Source organism: Dreissena polymorpha, chromosome 1, assembly GCF_020536995.1.
Source record: "Dreissena polymorpha isolate Duluth1 chromosome 1, UMN_Dpol_1.0, whole genome shotgun sequence".
NCBI lineage: Eukaryota > Metazoa > Mollusca > Bivalvia > Myida > Dreissenidae > Dreissena > Dreissena polymorpha.
The window spans coordinates 126,948,929-126,971,943 of record NC_068355.1 but is presented as its reverse complement, the minus strand read 5'-3'; the positions used below and the strand labels follow the sequence as shown (position 1 = coordinate 126,971,943).

The 23,015-nt window shown below is 33.9% G+C and overlaps 1 protein-coding gene and 1 long non-coding RNA gene across 11 annotated transcripts in view; one reads left to right on the top strand and one right to left on the bottom strand.

Annotated features, from left to right (window-relative positions):
* The window catches only part of LOC127849142 (phospholipase D1-like), a 92,314-nt gene that overhangs the window by 57,414 nt on the left and 11,885 nt on the right, over positions 1–23,015 (bottom strand). For all 10 annotated transcript variants that reach the window (XR_008034837.1, XR_008034838.1, XR_008034844.1 and 7 more), the window contains 3 exons: positions 19,230–19,389; positions 16,284–16,412; positions 14,281–14,416 (listed from right to left, as the gene is read on the bottom strand). Coding sequence is in view for 2 of the 10 variants with exons in the window: in XM_052381895.1 (XP_052237855.1) it covers positions 14,281–14,416; positions 16,284–16,412; positions 19,230–19,389 (425 nt within the window). In the remaining 8 variants the exon portion in view is untranslated. The remainder of the gene's footprint in view (positions 1–14,280; positions 14,417–16,283; positions 16,413–19,229; positions 19,390–23,015) is intronic.
* LOC127849182 (uncharacterized) lies at positions 284–1,593 on the top strand. Its single transcript, XR_008034845.1, has 3 exons — positions 284–665; positions 938–1,140; positions 1,439–1,593. It is a non-coding gene; the product is annotated as an uncharacterized LOC127849182 (long non-coding RNA).

Sequence of the window (23,015 nt, the reverse complement as noted above, 5' to 3'; positions counted from 1 at the left end):
TACCACATTGACCTTTAACATACGATTTAAAAGGCAATAAAAATAAATAATATTTATACTATTAATATTATTTGCTAACACCATTCAGCATGTTTGTTTTTTTAAATATTCACAATTAAATATAATATGCTAAGGGTGCTGTGTATTATTCAATAAATACATATATGTTGGTGTTGAAATCAGTAGATATTTCTCAGATTTAGTAATTGGCTGACACACATAAGAGATTAGCCCTCCCCCCCCCCCCCCCCAATTAAATCATAAACATAAATTCTTATCACAGTATCAGTGCTCCATCTATAGGCCTAACAAAGGGGTGTTGATAGACTTTTGATTGGCTGAGCCACCATCTATTTGAAAACAAGCGACTTTGATTGGCTGGAGACAGGAAGTTATGTTTTGAAAACAAAGGGGGTTTTCATCAACTGACTTTGAGCTTTAAGGTATAATTGAGTAACATTAAGACTTATAATTCTAGTTTAAAATGTCTTGAATAACTTTCAGCATGAAGTATTGTGTGGTGAAAACAATGTGTATGTACTACAATGTGTAAATCAACAATAAGTTTGTTGCAAAGGAGATTCAAAGTGGATGGTTAAAGTGATATGGTCTCATAATTCATCAACTGCCTGTTATCTTGGAATACTGAAGAACAGTTGTTTTAGGTTTGTATTTTCATTTTTACATCACTTTTTTATTTAGTTTTATATTGAATTAATTATGATCATTATCATATTTATGTATTGTCACTGGGAAATGTAAATGGATAAGTAAAAATGTAATGCAATTATAAGGAAAAACAACACCATTTGAATAATTATGGCTGTATTTTATGATTATTGTCATCTTAAATGTTATTTATACCTATTTCTGGTCATTAATGAACAGATTTCTTTCCCACATATTCAATGAAAACTTTTATATTTTAAATTTGAAGGTTAAACTCCCAAGGTGAAATTTACATTGATTGGAAGATTCTTTGGATAGAATATTCCTGCCAAAAGACAGCAGAAGGGGGACTAACTGATGTATGGATTTTGACACCAGATTTTACCCTGCACGAGCAGCCCAACTTGAGTAGATCAGGAGTGGGAAAACCGAGCCCTGTCCTTGACCAAGGAAAGTTGGATTTGTTGAGAGGTAAAACTATACAGGTTTTAGCATTTGAAAGGCGTCACACTTCCGACCAGTCCACACAGCCAAATGAGACCACATATCTTGGTACATTTTCAAACAGTATTTTCTACCACACGTAATTTCTTTTAATTATTTATGACAAGCGTTAAGTCACATGTGATCACAGGATTTAAATTGCAAAAATAAACAAACAAAAACAACAAGCAAACAAACTTGTTTTGATTTAAATTAATAATATTTATAGTAACAAGATATACCATAACAGCAATATTTATCACTTACATTATAAAATATCTTTCAGGACCTGATCTCAAATGAGATCATGCACAAGACGCACCTCGCAAAGGCCATGACAGTATAGTTTTCAGACCTGATCAGCTGGTGACTGCTCTATGAAGTGCTGTTCAACCTCCCCTAAGGGGGAGATTCGAGAGGGTCTCCTGATTGCTGAATACTACGCCATGGTTGGTATGATTCTTTTTTATAGGGAAAAAGGGGATTTAAATATATAGGTGTTCTACTGCCTCCATATTCATTTTGAAACAAACATAATGCAATTGATTCAAATTTGACTCCAGCACATAATCTGTCTTGCGTTAATTTAACCCTTACAATGCGGGAACCGAGTTTTGAAGGTCTTTGCAAACAGTTTGGATCCAGATGAGACGCCACAGAACGTGGCGTCTCATCTGGATCCAAACTGTTTGCTATTCTGATAGTAATTTTTGAAAAAAAATCGAAGAAATGCTAATTGTAGAAATTCAGCAGACGACATTTTAGCAGACGATAAATTTCCCAGCATGCAAAGGGTTAATACTACTGCTAAAATTTAAGAGTTACTAAAAATTGTGTTTGTGTATAAAAGTTTTGAGAATTTAACACATAGGCAGACAAAAATAACCTCAGTATAAAGTTAACGATCAAGCTCTAATTTTGAACGATATAAAAAATTCAAGCAACAGTAATTTGCCTCCTTGTTTCAAAAACCTCTTTTGAAATCCTTCTAATGTAGATGATGTTAAAATGGGATATCTGAACTGATGATATTGATGTAAAAGTTTATTCCACCAAAATCAAGTCATTCAGATCAGACTTGATTTGGGTGGAATAAACTTCTACATGTTTTTTTAATACTGTAATGTACAGTAAAATCCTGCATTGATTGTTCATATACATTTCAGTTGTCATCTCCAAAAAGTTTGCCCTGCCCATATCAACAGTGGAAGAGAACATGAGATGGGCCTTGAGGAGGCTTCGTGTCATGTACTGCGGGGAGAAAATATAAACTGTTTAGTGCTGAGCAATATGTTCCTTTGTTCATAGGTGTAAATATGTGTAAAGGGCTATTCCAGGAAAAGATAGGATGAAGGATTCCTTAATGTTGTCATTTTATAAATCCGGTACCACCAACACAGTTAAAAACAATTATTATTAATTTTATCCTCTGTATCACCTCTCACTAACTGAAACTGTATATAATCATAGTTCATACCCTTCCTCCCATTTTTACCTGTGGTAGCCCAAAGAGGAGAATGTTATTTATTTTAATTTATTATGTTAAATGTGCTCGCATATTGTGATAATGTATCTTGGGTAGATGTTTTCCTGGTTTTGTTAAAAGTGCACTGTAAAAATGTTCACATTATTTGTTTTTTTTTAATATAAACATTGTTTTTTGCAAATTGTGTGTGTCTTTTATTTATAAACACATGGGGCTTGTAATGATCTGTTGTGATTTTATCTCAAATAACCTTTTTACTATTAAGGTGTAAATATTTTTTTTTACAAAGGTTACAGGTCAAACAAGCAAAATTTTATGATCCCTTAAGCGAACAAAAGACGCACAAAAACCAACTTAAACACACTATTGTAGACAGAAGTGTGTTTAAGTTGGTTTTTTGTGAGTTTTGGTATGTTGGTTTTTTGTGAGTTTTGGTATGTTGGTTTTTTTGTGGGTTTTGGTATGTTGGTTTTTTGTGAGTTTTGGTATGTTGGTTTTTGTGAGTTTTTTCTGTGTTTAACTCAGTTTTAACCAAGTTGGTAAAAAAAACCACTTTAAACACAGAAAAAAACCAACATACCAAAACTCACAAAAAACCAACATACCGAAACTCACAAAAAACCAACATACCAAAACTCACAAAAAACCAACTTACCAAAGCCCACATTTATGTAACAAGTGAGTTTTTTCTGTGTTTAACTCAGTTTTAACCAAGTTGGTAAAAATACCCACTTTAAACACAGAAAAAACCAACTTACCAAAACTCACAAAAAACCAACATACCGAAACTCACAAAAAACCAACTTACCAAAACTCACAAAAAACCAACTTACCAAAGCCCACATTTATGTAACAAGTGAGTTTTTTCTGTGTTCAACTCAGTTTTAACCAAGTTGGTAAAAATACCCACTTTAAACACAGAAAAAACCAACTTACAAAACTCACAAAAACCAACATACCAAAACCCACTAAAAACCAACTGCCAATACCGCTTGGTTTAACACGGATAAAACTCGTGTTTAACTCGAGTTTTACACACTTATTTGGGAAGGGAATGGGCTACGTGACAACACAGCATGATTTGGGGGACAAACATATTACACCCACTACTTTGTTATAGCTTTAGGAGGTTAAGGTAAAATCCGCTTTAGTCCCTACCCGTCTGTAGATTTGCCACCGATTTTCATCGTTTTACATGGAAAAAAGAGTGGCAACGGTGGAGTATTGGAACATCAAATTTGATGAAAATTGGTGGAAAACAGTGAAAAAAAAGAGGACAGTAGAAGAATTTACATCATCGATGGCATTTGGTGGCATTTTCTGGCAAACGGTGGAGTATTGAAACAAAATGCCATCGTTTGCCATCCAGTGGAAAACGATGTAAAATTTTACATCGTTTTCCACAGACCATGGCAAACGGTAGAGTATTGAAACAAAATGCCATCGTTTGCCATCCAGTGGAAAACGATGTAAAATTTTACATCATTTTCCACAGACCATGGCAAACGATGGAGTATTGAAACAAAATGCCATCGTTTGCCATCCAGTGGAAAATGATGTAAAATTTTACATCGTTTGCCACAGACGATGGCAAACAGTGGAGTATTTGGACAAAATGCCACCGTTTGCCATCCAACGGAAAATGGTGTAATATTTTACACCGTTTGCCACAGACGATGGCAAATGGTGGAACAAGATGTACAATTAGTCATTGTTTTACGGATATTGATGACACTTTGCATTCTCAGTTTGAATGTCACCTAACTGAAAAAAGGATAAATAAAATACAAATTAGGTAAAGAAATAATGTATAACAATTTATTATTTGAAGTAGACAATGGATATATACACTCTTAACAAAACAGAATATTTCAAGTACTCTAGTGTTTCACAGTCCTTCATTTTATTTCACTCCTCCCTTTACAGGCGGCGAAACAACTTCTTTGCAGCCTTACTGGCATCTGTTATGCAAGTGATGTCTAATAGCAGCTGGGCCTGAAATAAATGTTTACATTAAATTCTGTAACTTTATATAACAAGTTTGAATTCCTTACTTTCCTTTTTGCTCAGAGAAAATTAGTTCTTTTACCAGTACTTGTCTGTGACATAATAAGACATTAAAATAATTTTACAAATTACAGAGTAAAGATAAAATTGTTTGAATCTGTTATAAGCGAATTGAGATCAGTTAGCAATAACTAATGCTTCAGTTTGCCACCGCATACTGTAGCTTTAAGTTATATACTTTTTGTAATAATTACTTTTGTGTACCCACCATAATTATGTCCTGTTGACAGGCAGGTCTTGACAATCTGGTTGTTGTTGCTGGATTTGTTTTTGCTGCGGTTGTTGTTGCTGGGGTGGTTGTTGCTGCTGCTGGGTTGATTGCTGCTGGAGTTGTTGTTTTCGCTGCTGCAGTGGTTGATGCTGTTGGAGAAGTTGCTGTTGTTGGAGAAGTCGCTGCTGAAACTGTTGCTAATTTTTGCTCTGTAAGTCGGCCATCAAGCTGTCGAAAAAAGTACGACAAACCATAGAAATCAATAAATCTGAAGTCATCTACCCTTAATATTTAAGTCCTGCTGGTTACTCAAATAAATGTAATTTTGATCTTATATCACGTTTTGAATAAGTCAATTTAGGAGATAAAGTGTCAGGTTGCGGGATAGCCCAGTCTGTAGAACACCAGCCAAGTTAATGAGCACTTTTTGCTCAGGTTAGATTAAAACTAAACACAATTATGACAAAATATATTTAACACATTGTCTTTTTATTTTAACTTAATTTGTTGGAATGATTAGTACAAATTTAATATTGCTACAATTATAATGATGTTTAATTCTAATTGCTATTGGTATGAAAATGCAAAGTGAAACCTAAAAATTTAATTTATTAATTTATTAATATAAACATTAACATCATTAATGAGCATTGAGTGCTCATCATGCACAGCACAAAATTCCCTTTAAGCATCTGAGTTCCCTAGCATGATAAACTTCCAATACTACATTCAACCTTATTAATTTCCACACATTAGGTCAAATTACTTCCTTAATCAAGCTGCAAACTGCACTTATTGTAAATTTGTATTACATCATTTAAATTAATATTTGCCATAAATATCACATCCAAAAAAGGTCTACAATGATGACATAAGAAGCATTAATTTTAAGGAATATTTAGAAATATTATGAAAAGCACAAACCTTCAGTTGTTATTCTATTCCTAGACAGACTGCTGAAACACTGTATTCATTACTCTTTAACAACACTTCATGTCACTATCCAAATGATATTAATTATACATTATTATTTTAAGAAATTGTTGGTAATGGAATAACTCATCTCTACTGTTTGTGAAATTAATTTAATTTAATTTTAACAACAAGTTTAACCTGTATATTTACCAACATGTGTACCATCCAGTATTTCAAACCAAGAGGAAAACCATCTGTGTTTGAATTCAGCCAATGAGAAAAGGCTGTTAAGCCAACAACACACAGTGGTTATCAGATAGTTTGTAAACCTCAGCTGTAGTGGCTGTAGTTTGATATTCAGAGAGAGTGTATGTAACTTGAACAGGGTTAAGAAATTTTAATTTGTAGAAATTGCTTTGCAAGTTACAACAACTACTACTGCTGCTACAACAACAACAACAACTGCTGCTGCTGCTGCTGCTACTGCTGCTATTTCTGATGCTTCTACTGCTGCTACTACTGCTGCTACTACTGCTGCTACTACTGCTGCTACTACTGCTACTACTACTGCTACTACTACTACTACTACTACTACTACTACTACTACTACTACTACTACTACTACTACTACTACTACTACTACTACTACTACTACTACTACTTCTTCTACTACTTCTGCTGCTACTACTACTACTTGTAACTACTACTGCTATTACTACAACTATTACTACTTCTACTACTACTACTATCACTACCACCACCAACACCACAGATACTACAACAACTACAAAACTGCTGTTACAACAATATCTACAACAATAACAACAGCAACTACTACTACTTCTACTACTTGTACTGCTGCTGCTGCTGCTACTACTACGACAACAATGATGACAACGACGACACCGCCGACTACTTCTACTGCTACTACTGCTACTACTGCTTCTACTACTTCTACTTAAGTACTACTACTTCTACTACCACCGCTACTGATACAACAACAACTTCTCCTACAACTACAACAACAACTATTACTATTACTACTACTACTTTTACAACTACTACTACTGCTACAACTTCTATCACTACTACTACTACTAGCTATACTACTGCTGCTACTGCATCTGCTACTACTAATACTTCTACTACTACTACTACTACCATCATACCACTACTTCCGCCACCGCCACTGATACAACTACAAATGCAACTGCTACTGCTCTTACAACAAGAAACAGCACTCTGAGATTTGTTTTTTAATGCCTATGTCCAGAATACTTGTAAAAAAATGACAAACAGTGTTTTCCGCATACATCTGACTTCTGAAATAGCCTGAAATAACTAGTCCTAACTTTCCGCATATAAGTGTATTTTCCGTATACAAAATCAAGCTTTGCAAACAAAAATCTACTTTTCGCCAATAAAAACCAAATGTTCGCAAAAATATGCGGACAAATTTTCTTGAGCAATAAAATTCCGCAATCTCATAAAAAATCAAATATCCGCACATTTCAGTCTTTTTCCCCATTATTCCGCATATTTTGTTCATTATTCCGCATATTTTTGCATATTTTTACTCGTTTTCCGCAAGGAATTGCGGAAAATGTCATTTAATTATATGTACATTCAATTTAAATTAAAATAACTGTTTTTCTTTTACTGTTCTGTCAGAGAGCATTTTGTTTGAAAATGTTCGAAGTTTTTTTTCCATCGTTTGCTACTCAGGTTTTCTTGCAAAATTTTCTAAGAGCCATTTTCTCCTATTCAAAATGTACATTTTCCACTTCAAAAAATGACAAAGTCCTATTTTTCACCGTTTGCCATCAAATTTCCAACGTTTTACATCGAATGCCACTGTTGATTTCCATCGATTAGTGGAAAACGATGGCATTTCACCATTTTCCATCGTTTTCCATCAAATTTTCACCGTTTGCCACACTTTTGCATGGCAAACGGTGGCATTTGGTGGAAATTGGTGGCAAATCTAGAGACGGGAATTGCCAAACATTGATCTGTTCTAGCAATGCTGGTCTTGCATACCCGGTAAATAATTGTATGATGATTACATGCCAGATCATAATGTTGAAAAGGTCTATATCTTGTGAGAAACAATATATGAGCTCAAGGTCAAGGTGACACTAAAAGGTCACATTGTACAGATACTTACCTACATTGTGAGTCAGAATGTATTGTGTTTAAGTTACATATAAATGATCGAGATGGTGAATCTGTTAAATAATAACCTTGTTTTGCAAATAAACGCATAATTATTGTAATAATTGTTCATAAAAATGGACTAGTGCTGTCATTTTAAAATTTATAAGTGTTTTATAGCCTATTCATATAGCCTGTCACAATATGTTTTTGTTTACATATCCCTGGTTACACTGTAACTAAACAAGAGGGCCAATAGCCTTAACCTGATAACATAACCTGATGCCCCCCCAGAAAATGAACTCCTTTGAAGTGGCAATGTTTTCACTATGGAAAACTGACACCCATTCCCCAGCTGCTCCTTATCAATGGAACAGAACCATTTCTGAACTTGGCCCATATATATTGTATCATTAGAACAAACATTCTGAGCAAATTTCATTATGATTGGGAAAAATTGTGACTTCTTGATTGCTCACAAGGTTCAACTACAGCCATATAAGTAGCTATTGTTTCTATGGACCTGTTTGAACGTAGCAGGGATATTATTAAAACAAAAGTTCTTAGCAATTGAAAATCAATAATGCAACTAGAGTAAAGAAATGAAACAGAATGTATTATCTATTTTCCAACATTGTATAATACTCCACCACAATGCTCAAAATTCCATCACAGTCTGAGTCCCAGAGAATACTACATAATTAAGTATTTGCATCCAAACCAGCATCAACAGAAAGACATTCCCAAGGGGAATTAACTGCCATAGAGGCCTAAGGAAGAGAGCAATAATAGAATGGCAAAATGACACACCAGGAGAAATCTGTTCATTTGCTTCAATTAGTCAGAATGATGGCAATTACATGGACGTGGTTTGCATTCAACATCATAAAGGCTAATCCTTCCCCTGAAATTGGCCAACATTTACTCTCCATTGTGTTTTATTACTAACCAATTTATTTCTTTAGATGGAGTTATTTGCAGGACAAGTGAAAGTACACCAGCTCGACATGGATAACGCACGACTTTTGCTGAAATTACGCTTTCAACAAACTTATTGTTGTTCACATATACTTTTACCTATGACATTACAAAAGCAAGACTTGATTTGATTTTGTTTTAAATAGTGTGAATAAGGTGTAAACTGCTTGCCCAACACTGGAGTTCAAGAATATTAGCATGCTGTAAAACCACATTTTAAATATTTTCCGCAATTTTAACCTATCCCCCATAAGAAGCAAAGTGGAAATGGCTTTTGGTACTAGCATAAAATCAGAACAGCCTGGGAGTAACTCTCAGTCTGTTCAGGTTATATGCTGTTTACTTTTCATCAGTAACAACTGCATACAAAGGCAATCCCAATTAGGTCCCTTATTATGCAAGCTTTCTACTTGAAAGTTACAGCAATATTGATTCATGCAAACTCATCTTACTGACTGGAAACCATGTTGTTTGATGTGCCACATAACCACCCCCATACCCTTATCTTATTACATTATCTATGTATTTCAGATCATATAAAACATATTCTTGACATGTTCACACACAATTAAGAAGCTGTGTCAAGAGTTGTTACATCTGAAAAGCAATTGGGTAAAAAAGTCTGCCTTAAAAGTAAATGAAGACATACAAATATGCATTGACAAGCAAATTAAAACACCAAAAAATCTGCATCTTGAAAACACTTCTGACTGAAAGGCAGATAACGCATATAAATTTGAAGAGCAAAAAACTGATGATAACAAACAGGAAGTAGCGCAGAGATCTGACTGAAACTGGTAGAGCTGGATCAATTCACTGCTGTTATAACCTACCATGTGATGATGGCCGAGCCATATGGTACAATAATTTTCCCTTTGTTTTAATCTTTTTATTAAGGTTAATTATTGTGTATTATGAACCGAAACTTATGCACAATATTCAAAAGATTAAAGAAAATTACACTAAGTTCCAAAATATAATACTTCAACAAACAAAAAATTCTTCCAGATCTGGAAGGGAATTTTCTTGTGATGGCAGAGATTGCATATGAGAGCATGGAACGACAACTCTGAGTGGAGATTTGAAATTGTTGTGTACATAAATTACATCATCAAATGATGTTGTTTGTCTAATAGACCAGTTTCACAATACAAACACTGTTGCTATTTTTAGATATCACGTGACGAGTCGAATCTCAGAACGAGGCGGAACGTGACAACTTTCTTTTCCTATGTTATGCGAATGGTGGAGAATATCGAGCAGTTGACTTTATGTTTTAAATTCGGGACGGTTATAACATTATTACAGTATGTGTTAAGTCAATAAATTGATAACTACTTCTTAAATAAACATTATAACAACCATAATAATAATTCAACTACATACTATCTAGTACAATTAGAAAATATTTTTAATTTTTATCTCATCTTTATACAAATACGTATAACCCATTAACACATCAGAGTAAAGGTGGTCTGAAGACCTAACATCTATAATTGCTCAAAACAAAGATATATATATAAGCCGCATAATAAAAAGTATTATATGATTATAATTCTCAAACGTATGGGTGTGTTGGTGTGCGCTATTTTTCATGAACTGTCGAACTTGTAAGCGGTGAATCAATCATAAAACAAAGCACTATAAACGTGAAGTACTTGACACTATTTAAATTGTATGTTAATTTTCTTTTACATTAAATAAAATTTATTTAACAGTGTATGACAATATTGAAGAATCATTATATACAAGTGAAGCACATGGACGTGGTGGAAATTGAACTGTCCAAACATGTATAATGTCAGATAACAGAGTGAGACTAGCGGCTGCTCGATTGATGTTACGTAATATTGATCTCGTTTTCGTTGCGCTAATACTAATTCAGTATTGGCCAAACTGTAAACGATGAAAAGAGACAATATGGTATACCACTTAATTTCAGTAATGGTGATATCAATCTCATGAAACATGTGCACGAACACAACCGTGTGTGAACAAAGGAAACAATGGCAATTAGTAATGTATGCTTTGAGAATATGATCAGGTTCGTGTTGTTTCATAAATATCCTTTGGAGATGCAGCGCGGCAAATTTTTATTTATTAGTGCATACATTATAAGATAAACACATGTCCATTTATGAATTGTTTGATGTACGTTTATCATGATATGTTTTTAGCTAATTATTTGTTTACCAACACAATACACAGATGGTATATACCATTATGTTTTTTTCGCAAAGTGTTTCATATTCGAGGCGTACAATATCAGATCGGCATCAGACGACAATATTATATATTCGTAGCATTCAATAAAAACATCACCTGTTTCAAGAAATTGTTTCCAATGATGAGCAGACACGCATGTGCTACAATGCTCTTATGTTACATAGGACATTTTTAGATTTCTATATGATATATCATATAACTGTTATGCAACATATGTGTACAGATTATTGGGATGTCGCATTATTTCAAACATCACCAACAAATTGTCTATATATAATTGAATGTTTGTATTGTATTGTATGTAATTGAGACTAAAATAAAGAATAAATCTTCATGTCTTACTCTTCACTGCGATGGTTATTCACAAAAAGCCTCTTCGATTCCTTTCTTAGGCATACCATCATAATTATAAGTTTAATAAAGAACATCATATCAACTTCTTATGCGGTCCCAATTGTTTTATTCCTTTCAGTTTTGTATCACTTATTCTAGTAAATGTACATAAGGAATGAATGTAATGGTAATTTTTACAAAATCTTATACATCTAATTATAGCAACAATTGAGTATTTGACTTTTAATAACTCTAAGAAATGACAATGCAATACCACTACCACGAGAAGACACGGGGGTATCATAAATTATGTGGAAATGACCAGACATCCGCAACATGTGGTTTATGACCCCTTGTTGTTATTTAGTATGTGTCGGCACAGTATCTGATCATAACGAGATAATGGGTTTGTGCTGAACACAGGGACAATTAAACAAGAGATATACCAATAAACAAGATTATTGATAGATCTTTGATTAAACACCCCGATAAAAAGGCTCAAACTAACAGTGTCAAAATTTGTGCAAACATGTGAATAAAAACAAGTACTTTCATCAAGAAAATGTATACAATGTATTGAAACCTAAAATGGGAAGTTACTATTTACTGACGATGTCATCTTGTGTTGACAATATCGTAACGTCAAAAGTGTGATGGGCTGAAATTAGATGCAGCATTGCGTGGTATTATAAACGGCATCACGTTCCGCCTCGTTCTGGAATTCTGCGAGTCACGTGACTTCGCGCTCTTATCGATTTTGGCTTATTGTGAAAAGGGTCTATTGGGTTTACAAACTATGTGTGGATTTATTGGAATCAGTCCAGGACACAATTAATTTCCGAATATAGACACTTGTAATGAGTGGTTTCATATAAAAGGTCAGAAGGGATCATAAGTCTGGAAAATGATAAACACTCAGGACAAGTCAGTATTATGTACAAAGTACAAAATTACATGGTGTAAATAATAATGGCAGACCATTGTTCCCATTGTTACAGTCCCTGAAAACTTCATGCAGTTGCACATTATAACTGTGAGTCTTGTAACTGGTGACAAAGCAGGAACCAAAATCGAAGCAGTTAAGGACAGCTATGTACAAATGAATACGAGGGTCATTCATAAACTTTGTGGACAAGAAATGTTTAATTTATATTTTCATCACAAAACAATGAAACTAAATGTTTTTAATACAATATTTTTAAAGGGTATTTCTTAAGGGGTATTAATATAAAGAAATGTTAAACTAGTATTATAAGATTTTACTTAATACGTTTAAAATGTACAAATACAACTTGATTAATTGTGCTTACATTATGCCCCATATGTACAATATCACCATCAGTTTCAATACAGGAAGTCTTTCTTAAATTAAATCAGATGTTGTTTAAAAGATTTTTAATACATACAGGTACTCAAGTTTGAATTTTTGCTAGGAGTATTGAACACATTTTGAAGAAAAAAACAACATGCATTCCCAAATTCTTCATATAAGGCACATATTCTCAAAACATCAATTTTCAATTCCATTTGTCTTTGATATTTATTATTGTCTCAGATTTGTTTAATTTGGTGTTCACAAAAAACAAAAACAATGTCAAGCATGAAAATCGAGTCCAATATACTGATAATAATCATTTTGGTCTTCATAATATCACATATTTAATCAATGTAGTTAAAATAAATTGAAAGTTCTAACAAAATTTACTTTCATGTCACTTAAATTAATTTTTTTGTTGTCAAGTAAAATAGATTTTCAATGTCACTTTAAAGTTTTGTGATCATATGACCGCACTTAGAAACAATACAAATATACTCCAATCCTAGTTTATGTACATCACATTCACAATTGATGATGAAGAATTTCAAGGAAGGCAATAGATATCAAACATCTTGCTTATCATATCAATAGTCAAATACTGTCATCATATTGCAGTCATTACACAAACTTGGAAGGAAATAATTGAAAAACCCATTTAGATTATACACCATAATTACTAGTAGTTAATAAGCTTTTCTTAGTTGATTTAAGAATTATATAGGAAATAGGCTATTTAGAAGTACTGAGCAATCTAGCGTTAGTCAAGTTCGGTTCAAGCCTTAGCACATTCAAGAGGCTATACTTGGGGAGTATTTTTGTGGACGAAATAAACAAATTTGGATGGGTGGGATGGTTTTAATTTATGTTTGATTTCAACAATGATACTTAACAATAAACATCCTAGAATTTTTTATTTTCTAAGAATGTAAACAAAACAAATGTTACTTGTGTGCATGCGCAAAAAAGAGGCCCTAAACAAGGTACGCAAAACACTTTCTGTTTGATGATAAAATGGAGATTTTTATACTGCAAAATAAAAAAGTAATGATTTATAACTTGTATGAGAATAAAATTAAATTTCTAGTAGACATTTTATCACAGCCAAATAGGGCCATATTCATGGGCATTATTCAGTTATGCTTCATGCAATCTAGCTGGTTGGCTACTATGATCACAAACATTATCACCGAGTGAAATGATGATCTGATTTAAACTTTTTGAAGTAACTGCTTTTTTCCTGAGCACTGCCCACCTCCCAGACACCCAGGTTCCACCATCATAAACTTGTTTTTCTTTTAGAATAGACTTTCTTTAAATGATACATTCAATAAAGCAGAAAGAATTGTACCTGATAAGCCTGTGCAGTCTGGGGCCAACCTTTACACAAATGCATCACACTCCATTTTATTACAGCAAGACTTACATCTGCTAAATGCTTACCCGCCGTTTCTCCAAGGCTTCTTCTCGAACCATAAATTCTGGTTTCTTTGGAAACCTTAAAACCTTTTGGCCTTCTTTCTTCTTGATTTTGCGCACTTTGCGTTCTTCTCGAAAACTCTGTCTTTTCTCTCGATGTCTGATAAAGAGAAAATGGATCGATGTTTTATATGAACTTTTTTCATTATTTTATTCATGGGGCTGTATTCACATTTTGTACAAGAAAGACTATTAAAGCTCTATAAAAGATGACAAATGATTTATTCTATTATTTACATAATAATTAGGACACGAACATGTAAGTTACATTTTAGCATAGAATATTTTACGTTTGTTGTCACAGTATGCAGCAATCAAAAAGAATGTGACAGCTTTTTTAGCTGCATTAGCAAATTGTTTTACTTGTTTATTTTGTAATTTAAGACCAACTATTGTGTGCATTTCTAAAACATTTTTTGTTCCGAATGTATATCATTTATTTTGAACACTTGTGTACATCTGATAGGCTTATTATGTTATTTTGAAGATTCTGCAGTATATCAGTTAGTTTAAGCAGATATGGCCTTTCACAGGGCATGATTGCAATGTTTTGAACACTCAACCTTGAAAAATATAACTCACTAAACATGTCCTTGCTATGGATAACAGTTTAGTCAATTGCCAAGTTGTAAATATTTCCTTTTTCTGAAATAACTCCCATTCAAAGTTCCACTACTTTGAAAAGGTTTTCCAATATAAATTATACTCAAATTGTTTATGTTCATGTTTTCAATCTAAGCCACTCAAAGCAACAAAGTATGTCCCTTTAAACTATACGCATATTAAAACAGCAAACATTAATGTAAGACATGTTTTTGATGGCTGTTACATGAAAACTTCAACAACCTTCAAATGAAGCAGTTTTATTATTAGTTAATTACATGCAATACAGCCACCAAGCATTTTACAAAACCTCTAGATTGCAAGCTGCTTCCATTATTAATCAAATGTTAATTCCCTACTGCCCTAGTTAGCTACTTTGTTGATCATAAATTATTCCTGTACATTAATAATAAAACAATGATGTAAACATTCAAAACAAGAGCTATCTATATGATCTTTTTCACTTTATAAATACTAAATAGAGTATCAATAAGATAGGATTTAAAGAAGCATCATAAATAAACTTCCACACAACTGAATTTGCAATTTACAATTGTATAATTCATGTGCCAGTGACGTCTTTCATACATTTGTCCAATCTTAATGAGATCTTTTCACAAAGTTTTTTGGCATGTTTGAAGTTTGTCATTAAAAGCTTGATATTGATAAATGTAAACTTTGGATCTAAAAAGCTCCAGTAAAACACAAGAATAAAATTAAAGAAAGAAAAAAAGTAACCCTCAACTGGTCTCAAACCACTGATAATTTTCAGGTTTTTAAATCATCAAAAGGTGCATATAATGGATATTTTAGAGCATGGTAAATGTTCAGTATTACTGTTTCCTCATAAATATCATAATTACACCAAACATTTGGGAATCAGAAAATATTTTTGTACATTATGTCAATTTACCAAAACATGAAAAGGTCCCTTTAAACTTCACTAGCAAATTCAAGCAGACAAGTGGATTGTTCAAGGCCTGTAAATAGATGCATGCAACAACTGCATTTACTCATGTTTACATGAAGCTCACCTTGACTCTAAAGAGCCTCGTTTTGGGAAACTGAGCTTAATGCATGTGCATAAAGTGTTATCTCAGATTAGCCTGTGCTGACTGCATAGGCTTATCAGGGAAATACTTTCTGCTTTTATTAAAGTTTCTGTTTAAAGGAAGTCTCCTTTTTACATAAATCCAGTTAAGGCAAAAAGTGTTGTCCCTGATTAGCCTGTGCCAACTGCAGAGGCTAATTCAGGACAACTTTTAACGCACAAGCAGAGCTTTCCCAGAAAAAAAACAACAAGACCAGGTTTTCTTAGGGCGCGGCCCATATGCAAGATGGCATACTTGTACATGAAGACTTACCCCTTGGTGGGCACAGGCAGGCTGCACTTTGCCCGGAACAGCCGCAGAGAGGTGTGGAGGCTGTGGAAGTGTTTGTACCGACGTTTGACCATCCATCTGTACTCACCATGGCTGATCTCGATAGTGTACCTGAAATAGCAAGATATTTGAGCCGCTAATTTTCCACCTTCAGTTAGATTGGATTTTCATTTAAAGGAAAATCCATTTTAACCAAAACATACACACAAGCTGAAAGTGTCATCCCTAATAAGCCTGTGAGATCACTTTATATATAAAACATAATGTTGTCATTTAGCGAAAACATAGAAGTTTAATTCAGGGAATCAGTGAAACAAAACAAGGGTAAACAAGAGCTGTGTTTGTTAAAACACAATGCCCCCAACTGGGCCGCTTTAAAGCTATATGTTTGACCTTTGACCTTGCAGGATGACCTTTGACCTTGCAGGATGACTTTGACCTTTCACCGCTCAAAATGTGCAGCTCCATGAGATACACATGCATGCCAAATCTCAAGTTGCTATCTTAAATATTGCAAAAGTTATGACCAAGGTTAAAGTTTAGTGACAGACACACACAATGACAGACAGACAGACAGACAGACAGACAGGCCATAAACAATATACCCCCGATTATTTGATCCGGGGGGCATAAAAATATCATAGAAATATACTTAACTGAAATTTAGTTAACATAATTATTTGTGCTTTCTTTACTCTAGTTGTTCCTTAAACATCATATAAATGGTTTCAAAATATGAGCTCTAGGAAAACAGGGCTTAATGTACATGTATGTGCATAAAGTATTGTCTAGATTAGCCTGTACTGTCTGCACAGGCTCATTAATGATGGCACTTTCTGTCTTAACTAGATTATTGCAAAGAATAGACTTACTTTAAATGAAAAAATACAATACAAGCAGAAAGTGTCTTCCCAGGTAAAAAAAAGGTCTCGGGCAACTGCCATGGCCAACACTTCCAAACCAAATCTCAGATAATCTCAGACACAAGTAATAACTGGGGTAATATTGACATGAAAGCAGACATCAAAAAAGGTCTCAGACAACTGCCATTGCCAACAATTCCAACCAAATCTCAGAGAATCTCAGACACAAGTAGTAACTGTGGTAATATTGACATACATGTGTAAGCAGACTATAGCATGCTATTAAAAGAACACAAGGGACTTGCTGAACATAAATGTTTAGTGCAGAATTTCTCAATATTGTGCAATCTCTGTGAATGCAATACATATGATGTGGCTGTCCTAACTAATATGGTGATGCCTGTATGGGGATCTGCGTCTATGAAAAAGGATGCAATGTATATGTATTTTGTGTATATAAGGAAGCTAAAATCAGATTCATTTACTGCGTGTAGATTAAAAATGGTACCAGGCTTATTATAACTAAGGAGGCATCATGCCATAAATGTAACTTATTTACTGAATATTTTACTTGTTTGCATCAATGAAAAATTAGTCCAGTTCTATATACCGGTACATGTATTAAAGCTTTTTAAGATGTTTGCATCAATGACAAATTAGTCCAGTTCTATATACCGGTACATGTATTAAAGCTTTTTAAGATATTTATTCAAAAAAATTAATTGATTGGTGCATACTTAACTACACTTACTAACACAACACATTTGGATTTTATGCTTTTTGGTCATGTATGTACCGCATACAGCGCTGACCCATGCTTATTTTTTCATATTTAATATAATTAGCCTGGCCATGGTAAAATATGTTTCACTTTAGCCAAATTATAAGGTCTTACAGGGCTTTATTTTTTGCCAGATTGTATAGCTGAAATTAGGCTATATTCCCAATCGCAAAAAGTATACTTTTTTCCCAAAATTTCCTTAAAAATTCCCAAAATGCAAATGACATCCGCTGTTTCGCTTTTTAACAAAGACTATACCTCGATTTAGATAACGTCAGCATTATTCGTGTGCACGATATTCTCCATGTTGTTCAGGCGCTTATTATATTTGCAATGAAATTCAAGCGTTTTGTGATTTGGCTTAATGGAAAACAAAGATTTCTCGAAATTCAAAATATCACGTGAAAAAGATTCCTAAGCAAAAACCTGGCGGCAAAACGAAAACTCTTGATTTTTTTTAAGCAATCGTCATTAGATAAACAAACATCGTCATGAAGTACAAGTCTTTTCATTGAAACTCCTTCCATTATAGTATAGTAATTTAATAATAAGAGACTCTTTTGCCTCGTCATGGTTGATTTCCGAGAGCAAAGTGCTGACTGATATTCAACATGTTGAAACCAGTAGTTCTCCAGAAGAAGATGAAGCGCTCCTAATAAAATGGTGCCTGATGTGACTGAAGACTTTGTGTGAGCTTATTATGTGGAAAACTGTTGATCATGATGGTGTTTGTGGTGTTTGTAATTAAAGATGCTTAACTCATTCATGTAGTTTTAAATCCAAATAAATTTTTCCCAATTTCTTGAAAATGATGATAAAATTCCCAATGTCAAAGCCATGGGCTATCTTCCCAAACAGCTGAAAAAAGCCCGGTCTTATGAAGGAAATGTGGCCAAATAGAATTCACTGTCGACAAAATGGTCTTTTTGTTACCATTTGCTTATCCCTTTCCCCATCAGAAGCAAAATGAAAATGGCTTTTGCAACCAGCATAAAACCAAAACAGCCTGCGAGTAACTCGCAGTCTGCAGTCTGTTCAGGTTTTATGCTGTTTGCTGCTCATCAGTGTCTAATGGTTGAAAACGTGGCCTTTAAAATTTGAATCTGGTAAAAATGATCTTTAATTAAAATTAACTTTCTTAGTGACTACAAGTGCGTCAAAATATGTATCTAAGTGGGAAAGGGTTATATGGCAGAGTAAGGCCTGCATGTATTCCCAAATATACTTCTTTTGCCATTGCATCAAACCTCAAGTACATGTATTCATATCAATCGTGACACTTACAAGTTTGGATTAAATGCCTTTCTTGTCATATGTGGGTGTTCCTCCCTCTTGACATGGATGATCTGGACGTTGATTGGTTCATTCATCCAGCAGGTGGGTCGCACATGTTGGAACCCCTTCACTGGACGGTGAATGCTCGAAAATGGGATGATCTTGGAGTCTGAAAGAAATAGAGGCAGTTTAATTTACAATACACCAAATAACTTCTAATAAATGCCAATATTCATTTTCAAATATCTAAAGGGGAACATTAAATATAATAACAATGGAATTTTGGGGGTTCAAACAAGTTCATAAATTTAATGATTTTAATCAAATGTATATCTTTTTTGGTAAATTATTTTGGGTTATTTCCCATAATGATCAGAAATAACTAACTTTTAACAAATCTTAATTTTGTACCCCATATAATGCACAATATTACTTTAAGCAAGAAATCATGTTCTTGCAAAAAATTAGTTTATTTATATTTCATTTTAAAGACTATAATAACATATTTTAACAAAACTATAACAAATCTACTTCATTTTATTCAAAATGTAAATGTACCATTTTAATCCAATCCCACTCAGAGGCAAAGTGAAAATGGCTATGTGCAAACAGAATAAAACCAGAACAGCCTGCAAGTTACTCGCAGTTTATTCAGGTTTTAAGCTGTTTGCTGCTCATCAGTATCTAATGTTTGGAGATGAAGCCATAAAAACTTGAATCTAGTGAGAATGGTCTTAAATTAAATAAAACTTTCTAAAGGGCTACAAATGCGTGAAAATGCGTATCTAATTGGTAAAGGGTTACAGGATACGCATGAACACAAATGCATTTACCCTTTCAGTGCTAGAACCGAATTTAAAAGGCCTTTGCAAACAGTTTGGATCCAGATGAGACGCCACAGAACGTGGCGTCTCATCAGGATCCAAACTGTTTGCTATTTTGATAGTATTCTTTGAAAAAATATCGAAGAAAATGCTAATTTTAGAAATTCAGCAGACAACATTTTAGCAGACGACAAATTTCCCAGCATGCAATGGGTTAAGAGCCTTGACATGAGTTTTGCCTTTAATATTACAGTGATCATGGCTCAGCCGTGAGACGTGGCATTTCTCCCTGAACACTTTAACTTCTTCCTCTAATTACATGAAGGAGAAGTGACTTTTTAGATTTATCTTAAGTCATAAATTGAGTGATCACATATAAATTTAATTCAATTAATTATAATTATAATTAAAGTTGGCAACACTTTACGTGTTTGTTTATATTTGTGTATGTTTTCCCACAAACTGCAAAATGTGAATTGTTTGTGATTAATTATAATGATGATGAGTTGGGTATTATAAGTGGAATAAAATAAGTGAAGAGTTGATTGAATGCTAAACAGAAACCTTTTCTCCTTTAAGTTGCATCACTTCTCCTTACTTTCAGGTGCGAGAGAATACTGAAAATATCTATTATCATTTTTTCTTTATAAAAGTGTTGTGTATGCATGTCCAATTTTGTGTGTGCAAAATGTGAGTTACATTAGTGTTAACATTCAATTAACTAGACAACATGTACCAACATTTTGATTAATATTAAACAAAAGACATAGTAAAATGCAGACATGTGTCTATACATACATGTACATACAAATAAATGAATTATAGAGTTACAAGCCTTTCTATAAAAAAAGTAACAAATTTTGTTGATATCGTTTTGATATGGATTTAAAAAGGTCAGACATAAACAAAATGTGCGCTGATATTGATTTTCTACTGCCTACTGTACCAAAAAATACTGGTTTCAGTTATCAGGTTGGTGATGAAAAGAGTGAATGGGGAAATTATTCATTGTTTAATACAAGTGTCCTGTTTTAAATGCTTTATCACTGATAACAGCTTGCAACATTTGAAAATACATTAATGTGTTGCTAAGCAAATTAACCACAGCTCATGCTCAGCCTTAATAAATAAACTTGGCTTTTGGAATCTGTTTATTTGTTTTCAATGATTTAATATTTATACCCACACATTTTCCATAAAGATGTCTATTAAACAATGCTTTTAAATTAGTTATTATAACCTCACAAAATGTTACGGAAAATTAATTATACTAAAAATGATGCAAAAATAAAAAATAAAGGATTTCAGGCCAACATTCGCACAAAAAATCCATCTGTGACAGCCTTCCAACACTGTGTCAAATGATATAACAGGCGCTCAAGAAACAGGGTACTCAATGAATAATTATGCTTGAAGTGTCATCCCAAGCTATCAGGGATGACCTTTTTCGATGAAATTGGATATTTGCTAAGAAGAGACTTCCTAAGAAATAAAAAAGGGAAATGCCGCCCCTGATTAGCCTGTGCAGAATACACAGGCTTATTTGGGGCTACATTTTATGCAGATGCATTGACCCCCATATTTCTAGAGCCCAGATTGTAAACTTTGCCTTGCGCTCATCTGGACTGCAGCATTCTGAGTGTACTTGACCATGTTTATTGGCTACAGGGCATTTTGTTTCCTTAGCAATGGCCAATTAAATGCCCCTTCCCCAATAGAGAATTTCTCTACCAGGGTTTTTTATCTGATTTTGGGGAAAGGGCCTGGCCTTTTTTGAGGGGAAAAAAATCGCGCAAAATGCCGGATTTTGGGGGAAAAAATCACGCGAAACGCCGGATTTTGGGGAAAATAAGGAAAGTCTTAAATAATCATATAATATATTTTGCTGTTTTTAAAACAAAATTAAGGCAACAGATAATTTAATTATGCAATATGTTATATTTTCTACACTGGATCAGGTTAACTTATGTATTTAAAGTTTAAAAAAAAAAAAAAAAAATGTTTTTTTTTTTTTTTAATGGGAAAAAAATGAAGTCTGGGGGAAAATTTACCTGCTGAGGGGAAAAAAATCTGAGGGGAAAGGGCCGATTTCGGGTCCCAAAGAAGGAAAAAAAACCCTGTCTACAATTATGCAATTACATGCATACCCAAAGATCTCAGACTTATAGGTAGCTTCAGAAGGGATTAAAGACAAGAGTCAAATGACTTTATGTTTGACTTGGGGGGGGGGTAAATGATTAGCTCTGCTGTGTTAATGATGGGGGGTAAATGATTAGCTCTGCTGTGTTAATGATGGGGGGTAAATGATTAGCTCTGCTGTGTTAATGATGGGGGGTAAATGATTAGCTCTGCTGTGTAAATGATGGGGGGTAAATGATTAGCTCTGCTGTGTTAATGATGGGGGGTAAATGATTAGCTCTGCTGTGTAAATGATGGGGGGTAAATGATTAGCTCTGCTGTGTAAATGATGGGGGGTAAATGATTAGCTCTGCTGTGTTAATGATGGGGGGTAAATGATTAGCTCTGCTGTGTAAATGATGGGGGGTAAATGATTAGCTCTGCTGTGTAAATGATGGGGGGTAAATGATTAGCTCTGCTGTGTTAATGATGGGGGGTAAATGATTAGCTCTGCTGTGTAAATGATGGGGGGTAAATGATTAGCTCTGCTGTGTAAATGATGGGGGGTAAATGATTAGCTCTGCTGTGTAAATGATGGGGGGTAAATGATTAGCTCTGCTGTGTAAATGATGGGGGGTAAATGATTAGCTCTGCTGTGTAAATGATGGGGGGTAAATGATTAGCTCTGCTGTGTAAATGATGGGGGGTAAATGATTAGCTCTGCTGTGTAAATGATGGGGGGTAAATGATTAGCTCTGCTGTGTAAATGATGGGGGGTAAATGATTAGCTCTGCTGTGTAAATGATGGGGGGTAAATGATTAGCTCTGCTGTGTAAATGATGTTTTGCATAAA